The sequence below is a fragment of the Lynx rufus genome, unplaced genomic scaffold, assembly GCF_022079265.1.
Source record: "Lynx rufus isolate CCGP_SWC_20201006 ecotype Redwood Valley unplaced genomic scaffold, mLynRuf1.p SCAF_11, whole genome shotgun sequence".
In the NCBI taxonomy this organism is placed as follows: domain Eukaryota; kingdom Metazoa; phylum Chordata; class Mammalia; order Carnivora; family Felidae; genus Lynx; species Lynx rufus.
In genome coordinates, this window is record NW_025814825.1 from 37,771,773 (window position 1) to 37,786,341 (window position 14,569).

Consider the following 14,569-nt stretch of genomic DNA (forward strand, 5'->3'; position numbering starts at 1 on the left):
ACGTCCTCAGCCAACACCAGGGTGGCTGTTTCAGTGCGGCCAGGCAGGGCATGCTCTGTCTCCCATTTCTGAGAAGTAATCGAAGGTGGACCCCAGAAAAGAAAGCTGGAATAAGTCTGATTATGACCTGCCAAAAGCGTAATAAAATTAAAGTAGTGCATGTGGACCTTGGTGGAGACCCTCAGATTTTCTAGTGGTCCTGAAATTGAATGAGCCTTGCATTGATAAATACTCCCAATTCTCCTTCATTACCCCCACTGTGGGGACAAAAGCAGCACTGACTTTCACAACAAATGTTTCCAGCACCTTAGGTCTCTGGGACAGATCAATTCTTGCCTCTGCTTCGAGGTAATGTGCATCCGAAGTCTACTTCCAAGAGTATGGAATTCAGCACATCACCAAGACCAATCTTTCTGGGTCACCTGCCCTAGCTCTACCTTTGGAAGAAAACAAAGGTCCTTGGAAAGCATACAATAGTAAGCACAACTGGCTCCTCCTACTTCATGGAGTGTCCTACTGCATGTGGCTAATTTCCTGAGAAAGGAAATAGGAAAGGGCTAGGATAGGCCTGATTTGTCCATAAGAGTAACCATGGGGATCACGGTTAGACCACCTTCCTGGCTCTCCAAGCCCAGACTTTGTGAATAAGGCATGCAAAGAGCGCCACCTCTGGGTGAAGTGTGGTTCCTCTCCACTTCTTCGTTCCAGATTCAGTGGGAGGAAATGCTCTAATTTGGGGGTCAATGGATCAAGTCAAGACTAGAGCTCCCTTGGAGGATGAACGGAACTATGCACAGGGCCTCCTGGGAGCATTATCAGAGCCAAGGGCATGAAACTAGAATGGAAACTATTGAGCATGTGTGGTGGAGGGGGTGGGGTGTCTCATGTCAAATGGGGAGAATTTGAGATGAGAAAAACTATGGATCAAATGCCAGGGACAATTCTTCCTACTGGGGATGGGGGACTAGCCCTGGGGTTCCTTGCTTCTTGATGCCTGTTGGGAAAGCACACACAGGGGTACCATGGCCGATAAAGTGACCTCAGGAGCAATGCTCCAGACCAACAAAGCTGGATGGTGAGAATCATGCTGCTCTTTCCACAACTTGTCTATTTGTCTGGGAAAAACAGGACGTGATGATCAGGGAGGTGGGTGATCAGGCTGCACTCGGCACTCAGAGGGGCTCAGTGAACCAATGAACTTCAGCGAATCAATGAACAAAGCTGCCGAGGAAACCTGTGCCTAGGGGCAACCTGGGGCAGCCTCTGCTTCCTTTCTATTCTGTCTCTACAGACCAGCCCCAGAGCATTCACTGCCCCTCCTGCCCCTCCAAATGTCACTTTCTGACTGAGACACTAAGTGAAGTCAGGGAAACCTCCTGACATAGGTGGGCAAGTTCTAAGGCCTGACCTAGGGCTACCTGCTATGCCTTAGACTGGATGCTGGGACTGGAAAAGAAGAGGTCAAGCCACTGCTGCCAGTAACTGGACACAGCTCTTGTCCATGGAGGGGCAGGTGATAAAACACAGTGTTTCTAGGGAAAACGCATGGCGGTCCATGTTTATTCTACATCCGATCACAGCAAATCTTCCACACCCAGACCACAGCCAGGCTAAGTGCCATGTGGCTATAAGCGGCTAGAAGAAACAGGAAACCGTCTGCTCTGGTGCGCATGGCTGCTCTGGGCAGAAAGCACAGCTGCCTCATTGGCCGATTCACAAGCAGCGAGGCCACATTCCCATCTCCAGGCCTTAGGGACATCTCTAAAGGGTGGCTCCTGTTTGGAGCTTCCAAAATCCTGGGTGCCTCTCTGGAAGCCAAGCCCTGTCCAGCAAGTCATTCCGAGTCCAGGCTCTGCCAGAACCTTCAGTATCTGGAGCTGATGTCAAAGCAGCTTGGAAGCTGCAGAGAGACCTTACGCTGGGTCCCAGGGCAGCTCTGGGGGCCTCGAGGCTTTAGGGCCGACGATCCTTTCTGCGGAGTTTGTGTCCCACCTGGGACCCTCGCTGGGCAGCTTTCACCAGGCCTTTGAACTGGCCCTGCAGCTTCACCTTCTTCCTGCAGGAACAAGGAACAGAGGGTCACATCTCCCTGAAGACAGGTGGTCTCTCTTCCCATAATGCTGACCAATGGCTCCCCCAGCATTAGCGGGAACTGGGGAGAAAGGGTGCTGCCTGGCAGTGGGCAGCACGTGCTCTGGGCACAGGTGCTTTCCTGCTTACAAGAGCAGTTCAAGTCAATAACGCATGTGGGCACCAACTACATGAAGGTGCACATTAGAAAGCAAAAATTAAAAAAAAACTGGAAGACACTGGAGCAATTAAGTTGAGAGTTTATTGAGAATAAGGCCCTCCCCTCTTTGGAGCACTGAGCTCCCCACCCCCACTTTCCCAGCCAGACCCCGCACAATACTGTACCTTCGGTTGAGCTTAGTTCTGTTGAGGGGGATGTAGGCGTAGGGGTCGAGCCGACCTTTCTTCTTCACGTCACCCTTTGCTTTCTGCTCAGCCAGAGAGAGAGAGTCAACTAGGAGTACAGGGTTCCCCTTCCTCCCTGCCCCTGACTTAACAGACCCCATGTCCTCCCCTTCACTCTGTGCCCTGGTGGCACCAAAGGGCTCCTGTAGTTCAGGAATGCCAACCAACAAAGGCATGGACTTTAAATGCTAACAAGACCTCAGTGTGTCCCTCGGTGTGGCCGGAGTCTGGTTCCACAAAGGTGGCTCTCCAGAAGGGTGATGGGCACAGCTACCCTCATCCTTTCCCAGAGGCTCTGTCCCTACCCATGGCTCTTACCTTGGCCTTGTATTCGGCCCCAGGTATAGCCTTCTTGGCCACAGGGCGATGGATACCAGAGCCTCCAGCTAGAGGGGGAACACAGAGACCATGAATCAGGCAAAGCCAGGGCAGCTTCCTCCTGGGAGAAGGCAGTGGGTACCTTGTCTTTACAGAGCCTCCAGGGAGCAGAGAAATCAAGGCTAGCAATGGCTCTGTCCCCTACCAACCAAGGACAAAGACCTTCCTCAAGAAGGGACTGTCTAGTGGCTTAACAGTTAAGACCAGTGGGCTCCTCAGGCTGACTTGAAGCCACACAGACCTACCAATGACCTCTGAGGACATACACCTTCTCCACTAACATGAACCACCCCAGTCTCCAAAGCTAAATCTGTTCCGTTTGTCCTAGGAGAAAAGAACACAGGCTTTGAAGTCAGACAGACCCAGGTTCGACTCCCTGATTTACCACTACCAGCTCTAACCTCAGCAAGTCTCTTAATTTCTGGATCTTTTAAGTTTGTCTATAAAATGAAGTACTTCGGGCTTGATCTCATTCAGGCTTCACAACGACACTGGGAAAGAAAGGCAGCTCCTGTCCCATTGTACAGACATAAAAACTGTGGTTACAGAAATCCAGGTGCTTCCAAGGTCACTTGTTATTTCCGGTCCGGATTTCAACACACTCATGGATGACTCAGGAGGACTCTTTTTGGATGAGCCAGATGAATCCCACTTTTTTTTTTTTTTTTTTTTCACAGATGAGAAACTAGAACCTCAGAGAGGCAGCAGGACTGGGCCAAGTTGGCCACAGAGCTAAGAGCCAGCAGTCTTGAACCCAGGCCTCCTCTACATCATCTGGTTCTGCACCACACCACCTCAGAGCAGAGTAGGTAAACTAGGCCCTGGCCTGTGGGGCCACAGAGTGGGAAGCCGTGAAGCTCTCCAGCTGGGTTAGGATGCCTTAAGGCTCTGAGAACATACCTGCTGCTGGAAATGGAGACCGTGCTTCTTTTTTTTTTAATTTTTGAGAGCACGCGCGCATACGATGTGTGAGCAGGGGAAAGGGGCAGAGGGAGAGAGAGAATCTCAAGCAGGCTCCACACTCAGCACGGAGCCTGATTCAGGGCTCGATCCCACGACCCTGGGATCATGACCTGAGCTGAAATCAAGAGTCGGATGTTTAACCGACTGAGCCGCCCAGGAGCCCCTGGGATTGGGGACTTTCTACAGGAGCCCCTGTACCTCCAGATATATAGCAGGGGTTCTGCTACAGGGGCTGCCCTCAGGGGAAGGAGGCAGAGGTGAGTAACAGAGTCCTCCCCTGGCATTTGGCAGCCACACTGGTGTCTTTAGCAGCTGCTGTAGGAAAAGGAACAGCTCAGGGGACCAGAGACAAATGTATAGGGGAATCCCCTGGGCAGGCCCACCACTGACCCTCCCAGCTGCCACCCTCAACACAGGCTGAAGTGGTCTCCCAAACCCAGCCTGACTCAGGGCTGGACAAGAGAGACAGACACCTCCCAGGAAAACAAGGGGTGGGCTGCAAGCCTCACAGAAGGCCTAAGTGGGTGGGACAGAGATGGGACTCAGGGGCTCTCTAGAAGGGCTGGGGGTTCCATGCACAGATCCCCCAGACTCTTCTTCATCCCAAACATTCTCAGCCCCCAGACCAGTCTTGGGAGACAGATCAGCCAATCTTTGTTGGTGCTGACTTGACTACAATCGGGCCATGCCATGCAAACCTGTGGTTCTGCCTGCCACTGCCCTGTCTAATGCAGGGGACAGGGAACACAGTGTCCCAAGAGGGAAGAGAGGAAGTCTCACCTTGGTACTGAGGGGGCATCTCCAGCTCCTCATCATCAGCCTCTTTCTGATGCTTGAGCTTCTGATGTTTCTTCTATAACGTGGTGCACAAAATTCATTAACAAGGGTACACGATCATCCTCATTAATGTTCATAGTAAAAGCAACTGCAAACTATGCTAGCAGGAAAGGTCCTCTGCCAAGCACTCAATCCCCCACTTTCAGATGGGAACACCAAGGCTCAGAGAGGGTAAAGAACTATCCAAGATCACACAACTAGGCAGTGCAGAAGTAAGCTGTGACCACAATCTCATCTGCCTGCTTCACACAGAACTCCTGTCCCAGGGCAACAAGTACCTGTCTGGGAACCCCGACCTCAGCTTAGCTGGTGCAACGCTCCTACTCAAAGGAGGCTTCCTGCATCAGAGGCCTCTCAGACCCCCGGCTACCCTCTGACCCCATAACTATCTGATCTTTTATGTCTGATTTTCACCCAGGAATTCTACGTGGGTGCAATGCTCTGATAACCGGGTACCTCTTTGGCCCTGGCGGGAAGATGGGCATTTGGCCAGGGATAGGGCGTCGTGAATAGGACATTCACGAAAGCAGTAACTGGGGGAAAGATCATCAGGAACTATACTTGTGCACTTGCCGTGTCCAATCTCATCAAGCCAACCCAGTAATTCCACAAGATTCACAGGTGAGGAGCTGAGTTTGAGAGGTTAGGCTGACGCCGAAATGGGACCCCAGTACCTGCATCTGCACTGCTAATTTTGTATCCCCGCCTATGCAGCTGTCCCCCAATGGGGACACCCAGGAAGGCTGGATGGGCTGGCCAGGCCCCGAGAGGACGTGGAGGGAAGATGTTGCTCCTAGACACCCTCAGAAGTGCTGTTCACTGGGCTTGGGAAGGACGGTGAGGGGTTGGGCCCACATCACCCTGCTGGTTCAGGTGGGGCAGGTGAGAAGCTGCACTCCACCCTGGGAGATACCAAGGTTAAATTCTTGGGCTCAGGAGGCTGGAAGGCCATGGTTTAAATCCCATCTGCATCTAACAACCCCTGTGAACTTGGGCAGGATAAGCCTCCTCTGGAAACGGGGATAGAGTCCCGTCTCTTGTGAGGATTAGGTGAGATGATGCACGGGCCCCCTGGCACTCCTCAACGGCTCCCTGCAGGAACCTGCCCTTGGAACACATAGGCCAGCTGTTGCCTTTGCAGCCTGCCCAGCACATGCCCTCAGTAGAGACACACAGGGCTCTGTCTCTCTTCCTTCAGCTGGACAACTCCACCAACACGGAAGCATCAGGTGCCTGGGGCCCCCTCCCACGCCCCACAGAGCAGTCAGCCATTACACTGTGCCCTGTACATGCACACCACATCCTCTGGACCATCTGTTATGCACAGCTTCAAGGCACTCCTGTGCATTCAGGAAGCAGGGCAGGTGGGGGTGGGTGGGAGATGGGCGGGGGAGAGATGGCTGAGAGCTGTCAGCCCAAGGCTTTGCCCTGAGGGCCCAGCACCCCCATCAGAGGAAGTACTCACACTCCTGACACCCGTGTCTTCCATCAGGTCAGCCATCTCTTCATCCTCCCCTGGAACCAAAAGAAAGTCCTGTGAGCACACAGGGAGCACCCCTGACTTCCCAAAGCCCACGCAAATTTCACCTTGCCTCCCCCTGGCTCAGCAGGCTGATGGACCTGACAACTCCAGAAAACTCGCATCTTTCTGTGGGAGACAAGACCCCTGAACACTGACTGCAACTTTATCTTTCCCATCCCAGGCCCCAGGGACAACAGCCCCTCAAGGAAGTCGTATTCCTACTCCTGAGACAAATACAGCTTTTTTTAAGACCCTAAGAAAGCCCTGGTTTTCCTGGGGAGTCACACGCGCCCCAGCCCCACATACATTCTGCTCTGCCAAGAGGACAGCCTCGTTCTCCTACTTGAGAATCCTTTTTGTTTTCTCGCTATACATGCTGAGCTCTGTGTGGGGATGAGCCAAAGAAGTACGAATCAAGAAAATGCACAGGCCACCAAAATAAAAATAGATCAAAAAGACTATCTCAAAATTTCAAAACTTCTGTGCATCAGGGGACACATCAACGGACTGAAAATGCACTCTACAGAATGCATGAGAGAATGGTTTTTCAAACCATACAGATAAAGGATTACACAGACTACCAGACTACGTAAAGACCACCCACAAACTCAACAACACAAAAGAAACATCTCAATAAAAAAATGGGCAAAGTGCTTGCGCAGACAAAGGGAATTCTGAGACACGCTACAACATGGGTGAACCTTGCAGATATTATGCTGAGTAAAACACGCTAGTCACAGACAAATACTGAATCATTTCACTTACATGAGGTACCTAGATGCATATTCAAATTCAAATTATTACAGACAGATTCTGGAATGATGGTTGTCAGGGTCTGGGGTGGGGGCAATAGTTGTCGTTTAACGGGTAGAGACTTTCAGTTTAATAGGCGAAAATAGTTCTGGAGGTTGGCTGTACAACAATGTAAACGTACTTACCACTAGTCCACTGCATGCTTTAAGATGGTTAATGTGGTAAGTTTTACATTATGTGTACTTTACACCACAATTTATTTTTTTATTTTTTTTAATCTTTATTTATTTTTGAGAGAGAGACAGCGTGTGAGCAGGGGAGGAGCAGAGAGAGAGGGAGACACTGAATCAGAAACAGGCTCCAGGCTCTGAGCTGTCAGGACAGAGCCCGACGCAGGGCTCTAACTCACGAACTGTGAGATCATGACCTGAGCCAAAGTCGGACACTTAACCAACTGAGTCACCTAGGTGCCCCCACCACAATTTCCTTAAAAAGCTATCGGTATACGTATTTTTAAAAGTACGAGACAAACCAGTTGGAAGGAAGACAAACTCAAGCGAAGTCAATCAACTAGCAAATAATGCCACAAGACAACATGGGACTAAGAGCCGCAGCCTGGGCAGTGGCCAAGCTTACTGGGAGCGTTGGGGGACAGGGCCGGAAAGCTGGGGGCCAAGGAAAGGCCACATAAAAACCCTTGGGCTGGATCCTTAAGAGCAGAGAGGCAGATGGGGTGGCTTAGTCGGTTAAGTATCCGACTTCGGCTCAGATTGTAATCTCACAGTTCATGAGTTTCAAGCCCCACGTTGGGCTCTGTGCTGACAGCTCAGAGCCTGGAGTCTTTCGGATTCTGTGTCTCCCTCTCTCTCTCTCTGCCCCTCTCCCACTTGTGCTCTTTCAAAAATAAATAAATGTTAAGAAAAAAAAAAAAGTGGAGAGGCAGAAAGAGGGGGAGAGGTGTTCTCAGCACCAGGGACATACGGTCCAAGAAGGGAGCAAGAGCCTGGAAAGTACAAAGTGGCGAGAGGGGACAGTGGTGTGACCAGATCAGGAAACAGTGTAGTCACCGTTACACCAAGCATGTGCTTGACTGCTCTGGCTACCCATTTCATCTACAACCATCTGAAGTAGGTATTGGTATTAAGCCCATTTTGGCGTGAGGAAATTAAGGCACAGAGAGGTTAATAATTGTCCACAGTCACACAGCCGGTAAGCTGGGTGCAGGGGATGCAGTGAGAATATTGGTTAGGAGGTTGCAGTGAGTCAAGGGCCCAAGGATCATGGCAGTGGGAACCAAAAAAAAAAAAAAAAGAGGAAGGCAGATCAATTTTAAATACTGAAGCTTTTTGATCTAATGGATGACATGGGGGAGAGGAAGCAGGAAAAATTAAACAGGACTCGGAGACTTCACACCACAGTGGCCCCTGGACAACAGGAGATCATGCAGTCAGGAAGGGGGCTGCCACCCCTAAACCTCTTAAGTCTGGCTCTACCTCTAAATGAGCTTCATGGTCTCAGCGAAGTTTATATTAAAAAAAAAAAAAAAAAAGAAAGAAAGAAAAAGAAAAGGAGAAGAGGGAGAAGGAAAGATACAGAACAGTGGCCAAAAAAGTGCATCACACACAGTCAAGAGGAAGTACGGTGTTTTGAAAGTTCTGTTTGAATTATGTATGTATTGTATAGGTGGCTAGATTGCAACGTAAAGCTTTCTCAATGTGGTCAAAAAAGTTTGAGAAATTCAAAATGTTTGAGGAAGTTGTCTTAGATACAAGCCCCTCATTATCTGTATTTATCTACACTTCCCCAACCAGTGGTCACGGAATGAATGAGCAAATAAACAAATGAGTGAATGAACGACAAAGTGAGTGCAACACTGCCCACTCCAGAAGCAGCTGTGCCCCTAGAATGGATGGTGGTCCCACCTTTAGTGCCTTCCTCTTCCTCCATCTTGGTCGTGGCAGCATCGTCCTCCTCCTCCCGGATGATCAGGCGGCCATCGGCACTCACCTTGAAGCCGTGGTCCTTCTTCTTGCCCCGGCCGGGCCCAGGCTGGGTAGCTGGTGTGGCAGAGTCGAGCAGTGAGGAGGCAGAAGGCCAGTCTAACCCACCCACAGCCCCATCCAAACCAACAAGCCCAGGTCTGTGCCCCAGATGGGTGTCTGCAGCGCACTGATGTGCACACATGGCAGTGAGAGGTGCCCAGTGGGCTCTGTGGAAATCACCCTAACCCCTGACCTTGGCAAGGCAAGCGTATTTTCTCGACTCATGTGCCAGCCACTTTTTGCCTACCTAGGACTCGCTGGGCCACCTTAGGGTCCAGGAAGTTGAGGGGCTCATCCCCGCCACCCTCCTTCAGCCATGCCTGGCTTCTCTGTCGGGCCAGCTTCCGGCGCTCCTTGGCCTGGCCCCTTTCCTCCTCCTCCTCGGCATCCTCATCCTCCGAGTCGGCCAAAATCTCCTCGATGCTAAGTGCAGAGAAGTCCCAAGTCAGGGTGTCCCCAGGAGAGGCAGGGGTGGCTGGGCATGATCTGGGCAGGCTGCGGGTCGAGGGAGACCAGGTCCCCAGGACCCCACCACAGGCCTCACCTGTCACCTTTGCCCTGGGCAGGTTCCTCTCCTTCCTCCTCCTCCTCTTCCACAGCAGCCTGGTTCAGAGCACGGTGCCTCTTGGCTCGGGCCTCGGCTTTCCGAATGTTTACCAGGACTTTGTGGTACTCCTCGGGCAGCAGCCCCTTTACCAGCTCAAACCTGAGGGATGAGAGGCTGGTGAGGCGCACTGGCCAGAGAGTGCTACCCAGAGGAGGGTTCAGCCACAGCCCTTCCAGCCACGGGAAAGGGACTCAGTCCCCCAGCCCAGCCCCTTCTCTGCAGGCTCTCTGCTGGGATGGGAAGCCCCTCAACTCCTCCCCTGCTCCCCCTCAATCCAGAGCACAGACCCAAACTTGCGGATGAACTTGGTGAACAGGTTCCGAAGCTTCATGCGGAAGTGCCGCCGCATGTCGTCCGAGAGCTTCCCAATGGCTTCCATCTGGCGGGCAGAGCACCGAGGTTTTGGGGGCGCCCTCCACCCTGTCTGCCCTCTCACTACGGTACAGACCAGGTACACAGGACCCACAGGCCCAGCTAAGGGGTGAGGGTCAGAGCAGCCCAGCCCACCCCTTGGTCCAATCGTGTTTCCACAACCTGGGCAGCTCTCCACCTTTCCCCTAAACCCTCCTTCATGACAATCCACGACCATCCTACCAAGGTTATAGCTTTAGAGACTTCTGAAAGTGGCGGGCACCTAACCCGCATTACCTCACTTAACCCTTAGAACCCCATGAGGCAGACACTATCATCATTTCTTACAGATGAAGAAACTGAGGCACAGAGAGTTAAGCGGCTGCTACATGGAGAGGCAGCAGTCGACCCAGGTCCAGGTCCAGGTCTATCTAATTCCATGGCCCATACTTTGTCCTAACACCACCAGGTTTCTCTTGAGCCCTGCATTGGTCTCGGGCCGGACTATTCTCACAGCTTCATCGGGCCTGGCTGGGGCCCATGTGTGGGTGGCAGATCTCACTATCTGCAGTGTCTCTAGATGGGGCTGGAGGCGCAGGGCCCCATCGATCCTTTAAAAGGCCTTTATAAAGGTGTCTGGGAGGCTCAGTCTAAGGTCAAGCCTCTGACTCTTGATTTCAGCTCAGGTCATAGTCTTGTGGTTCGTGGGATCAAGCCCTTCTTTGGCCTCTGCCCTGACAGCATAGAACCTGGTTGGGATTCTCTCTCTCTCCCTCTCTCCCAAAATAAATAAATATTAAAAAAAAGAAGGGAAGGGGAGGGGAGGGGAGGGGAGGGAAGGGAAGAAAGCTCTTATTAATTCTTGGAACCCTAGGACAGACTACTCCTCTAGCGCTTCTCATCTTTGGATCTTTGGTCCCCAGCTGGGCTGCAGGCCAGGGAGGGCACAGGCAAGGTACCTTGACCCAAGCCCAGATACGAAGACAAAAGGCAAGAGGGACCCAGAGGTCTGATGTGACCCAACCCAGCTGGAAGTGAAAAACCGATACAGTGGAGGTGGCGGGCAGACAGTCTGGAGGACAGACCCAGCAGGTGACACACCCTGTGCCCAGCTGAGGGCTCTTCAGGCCCTTCTGCAGCCCAGCAGGGGTGTCCAGGGGAGCTTCCTCAAGCCCAGAAGGTCAAAATGCAAGAGGGGAAAAAGAAAGCAAGATGTGGCCCTGCTGGGGGAGAGCCCCGAGGGTCAGTCCTGAGCTTTGGGTTCTGGTCCCAGGACCGCTCTCACCAACACTGTGACCTGGGGAAATCTCTGGCCTGTTTCTCCATCTGTAAAACAAAGGGTGGCCCTGCCCACGGACCCTTGCCCCGCAGTGCCCTTGCTTCTGTGGAGGGGAAGAGGGGTCACAAGAGGCAGCCTGGGCACCACGCACCTTCCTCACCCCCACCGGGTGGGCATTACCCTACCAGTCCTTTCCAGAGCTCCTGCATGACCTTCTGTGAGACAAGACCGCGTACAGCTAGACAAATGTTTGGAACCTGCTGGCCTCAGTGCTCATGGGTCCATGCTGGCAGGCCAGAGGCCATGTTGCCACCCGCCGGGGCCAGGGGGCCACTTACCACCAGCTGCACATGCTTGGCCAGGTGTGCCACATCCATGACAACTACCGCCACCTTGATGAAGCCCAGTGCCGATTTGACCACATCACGGGTACGGGAAGCCAGGAGCAGGCACACATTCTCCAGCAGCTGCTCTACTGTGTTGGTTCCCATGAGACCTGGGGTCACCAAAGGGCCACCGTCAGAGACACCCAAAACCCCATCCAGACGCAACACTCCCGGCCGGTCACATGCAGAGGAGCTAACATCTGTGGGACTTCTGTGTGCCCAGCACGATCCTAGTCACTCTCCCTAGAGTACAGCCATCCTGTGAGAAGGTAGTTTTTCTCCCCCACTTTAGAGATAAGAAACAGAAGTTCTAAAAGGTTCATAAACTTGCTCAAGGTCTGGCACGGTTGGTAAGAGGCGGAACCAGGACTGACACCTGGGCATGAGACTCGAGCTCCTCCGATCCACCCTGACAGTGGCATGCAGGTGGGCAGGGAAGATGACACGGGCAGTGGAGGAGACAAGAGGCAGCAAGGCTTGCTTTTGGTTCTTCTTCCCTCCCCCGAGGAAGGAAGGTGGTAGCTCTCCCATTCTGGTAGTGACCCTGTCCTGACCTTCTGGGCATCCTCCTACCCCAAGGGTTCCCCAGGCCTTCAAGGAAGCAGCATTCACCTTTAAACTCAAACAGGAGGTGGGTCAGGGCCAGGATGCTGCAACTGACCATGGTCACAGCGCCCACGAGGCCAGGGTACACCAGGACGAGGTAGCGTTGCAGGGCCTCTGGAAGGCGAGATAAGGATAATCACATCCGGGCACAGCACTCTGCATGCTGCACGCTGGGCCCCTCAGGGAAGGGATTCTGGCCAGAGAGGAGCAGCCTGCACAGGTCCACAGCCAGTGGTTTGAAGGGGTGCCTCCCAGAGGCCCGTGAGCCAAGCACCCATCCCAGCCCTGGGTCATCCACGCCTTACCTTCTTTGTTTGGGCCAAACCGGAGGAAAGCATGGCCCATCTCCACCAGCAGGGCAAAAGCATTCTTCCGAGCACCCACCGACACCTCCTTGGTACACAGGATCACCTGCCCAGACAACCCCTTGAGCATGCGCTCTGGAGCCGGCCACCATGGGGTTGGTTGGTGGCCTGAAGCAGAAAGGGGCAGGGGGGCACCCAAGCTCACAGGCGGAGAACTGAGGCCACCCCAACCCCAGTACTGTTCTCCCCTGATCCTGACAGGTCTTCAGAAGCCAACTCCAAGGAACTCCTCAAAACACACACACCCCTCCTGCACCCCTCACCTCCGGGACAAGGGCAGCGATGAACTCCTCATGCTCAGCTGAGAGTTTCTTCACGATATGTATGAGGCACTTTAAACGGGGCTGTGGGGCAGGGGGGAACAAAAGTCAGGACCCCTCAATCCCACCTGTGCCCCCAAAGGCCCCTCTAAGGTGGTCCTCTCCTGGTGTCACCCATCGTCCTGTGGGCAGAGCGCGGCTGCCCTGGAGGCCTCACCCTCTTGGCAGGCGAGGTAGTGCTCCGCAGCGAGTCCAGCAGGGTCTTCTTCAGATCGTCCAGGTGGCTCTCCACGAAGCGGGCCCCAGGGCCCTGGGGGCTCGCACACACCTCCTCCAGCACTCGGTAGGCCTTCTTCTGTATCCCATGGGCCTTGCTCTGGGAGGGTGTATGGTGGTCAGGGATGGGTGAGCAAGGGAGGTTGGGGATCCCGACCCACCCCATCCACACACACACATATACACGCCACAGTGCAACTACAGTCACAGAGCAGCCACCATTAACTGTGACCAGCACTGGGGAAATTCAGAACCTGAGCCCACCTCTGGAGCTCAAGAGGTCTGAGGAGAGGGCCGGCTGAGCATGGACGGTGAGAGGCTATGGGTCAGGCAGAGGACGCTGCAAGGACAGAAGCCACCCCAGCCTTCCAATCCGTTCCACTCACTGACCTCAAGTAATGCTCATCCAGCAGGGAGAACTTGCAATGCCCAGAATGTACCAAGGCCCGTGTGCCCGCTCGCCTTTCCAGCTGCAGCACTCTCTTCTCCCCTTCTTGCCCTAACTCCTTGCTATTGCAAAGGAGCAGTTATTCCCCCTAGGACACCTCTCCTGAGCTGAGGTGGCCCTGCCCTGGACTTCTGTATCTGCCTGTATGGTCCAGACGAGAAGACAGGTCCTGCCTTTCCAAAGAGCCCCCACTTCCCCCAAGTGTGGTCATGTGCAACTCCAGCCTGCACGTCTCACCTCTAGGTAGGGCCGGATGGTAGAGTACAGCTTGCTGATGGCAGCTTCCTCCGCGTGAGGAGCCAAGGCCACAACCAGGTCCAAGACAGACAATCTGCTCAGGGCAAGAGACGAAGGATGGGTTTAGAAGGGCTGGAGAAGGGCACAGACTATCAGTGTCTTACACCTACTGGGAGCAGAGGAGGTGGGAGAAGTCAGAGTGAGGACGAAAAGGGGTCCTGAAGGAGCCCGTGAGCAATCACCACAGCTCACACCAAATCAGCACCCGTAAGGTACCAGATGCTGTTCCAGGTGCTTTATGTGTCTTAAAGTCTTCAGTCCTCACAGCAACCCTGTTGGAGGCACTATTATCATGGTCAATTCACAGATGAGGACACAGAGGGCACGGAGTAAGTAAGTAACCTGTCCAAGGTCACTTAGCTTCTAAGCAGTGGAGCTGGGATTTGAACCTGGGCAATGTGTCACCAGGGTCCTTATCCTTCCCTAGGAGGCTATACTGCCCCTCCAGGAAGGAGGAGCCAGATAGATCTCACGGTAGAGCTGGGACATTCAATAACTCAAGACTTTCCTAAATAATTCCAGAGAGAATCTACAGGGCTTCTGCTAGACATACCCTCTGGCTCCCTGGGCTGCCTCAACTCAAGTGGGGCATTTTACCTGGTGAAGTCAGAGCTAGCAGAATCCAGCACCTTCTCACTGGCTTTTTCCAGGAAGCTGTTCACCAACTGGTACCCCCAAGGGGATGAAGAGGAAGGAGGGGGTGAAGAGAGAAATAAAGAGCAGG

The 14,569-nt window shown here is 53.3% G+C and overlaps 1 protein-coding gene across 1 annotated transcript in view; it reads right to left on the minus strand.

The window, feature by feature from the left end:
- Positions 1–1,529: 1,529 nt before the first annotated feature.
- The window catches only part of RRP12 (ribosomal RNA processing 12 homolog), a 30,518-nt gene continuing 17,478 nt past the window's right edge, over positions 1,530–14,569 (minus strand). The window contains exons 19-34 of the mRNA XM_047073234.1: positions 14,443–14,510; positions 13,786–13,879; positions 13,042–13,200; positions 12,828–12,908; positions 12,505–12,610; positions 12,206–12,313; positions 11,546–11,703; positions 9,865–9,956; positions 9,515–9,676; positions 9,218–9,393; positions 8,851–8,985; positions 6,119–6,168; positions 4,597–4,669; positions 2,794–2,861; positions 2,416–2,498; positions 1,530–2,056 (exon numbers count right to left, since the gene is read on the minus strand). Coding sequence (XP_046929190.1) covers positions 1,954–2,056; positions 2,416–2,498; positions 2,794–2,861; positions 4,597–4,669; positions 6,119–6,168; positions 8,851–8,985; positions 9,218–9,393; positions 9,515–9,676; positions 9,865–9,956; positions 11,546–11,703; positions 12,206–12,313; positions 12,505–12,610; positions 12,828–12,908; positions 13,042–13,200; positions 13,786–13,879; positions 14,443–14,510 — 1,716 coding nt within the window. The 3' untranslated portion in view covers positions 1,530–1,953. The remainder of the gene's footprint in view (positions 2,057–2,415; positions 2,499–2,793; positions 2,862–4,596; positions 4,670–6,118; positions 6,169–8,850; positions 8,986–9,217; positions 9,394–9,514; positions 9,677–9,864; positions 9,957–11,545; positions 11,704–12,205; positions 12,314–12,504; positions 12,611–12,827; positions 12,909–13,041; positions 13,201–13,785; positions 13,880–14,442; positions 14,511–14,569) is intronic.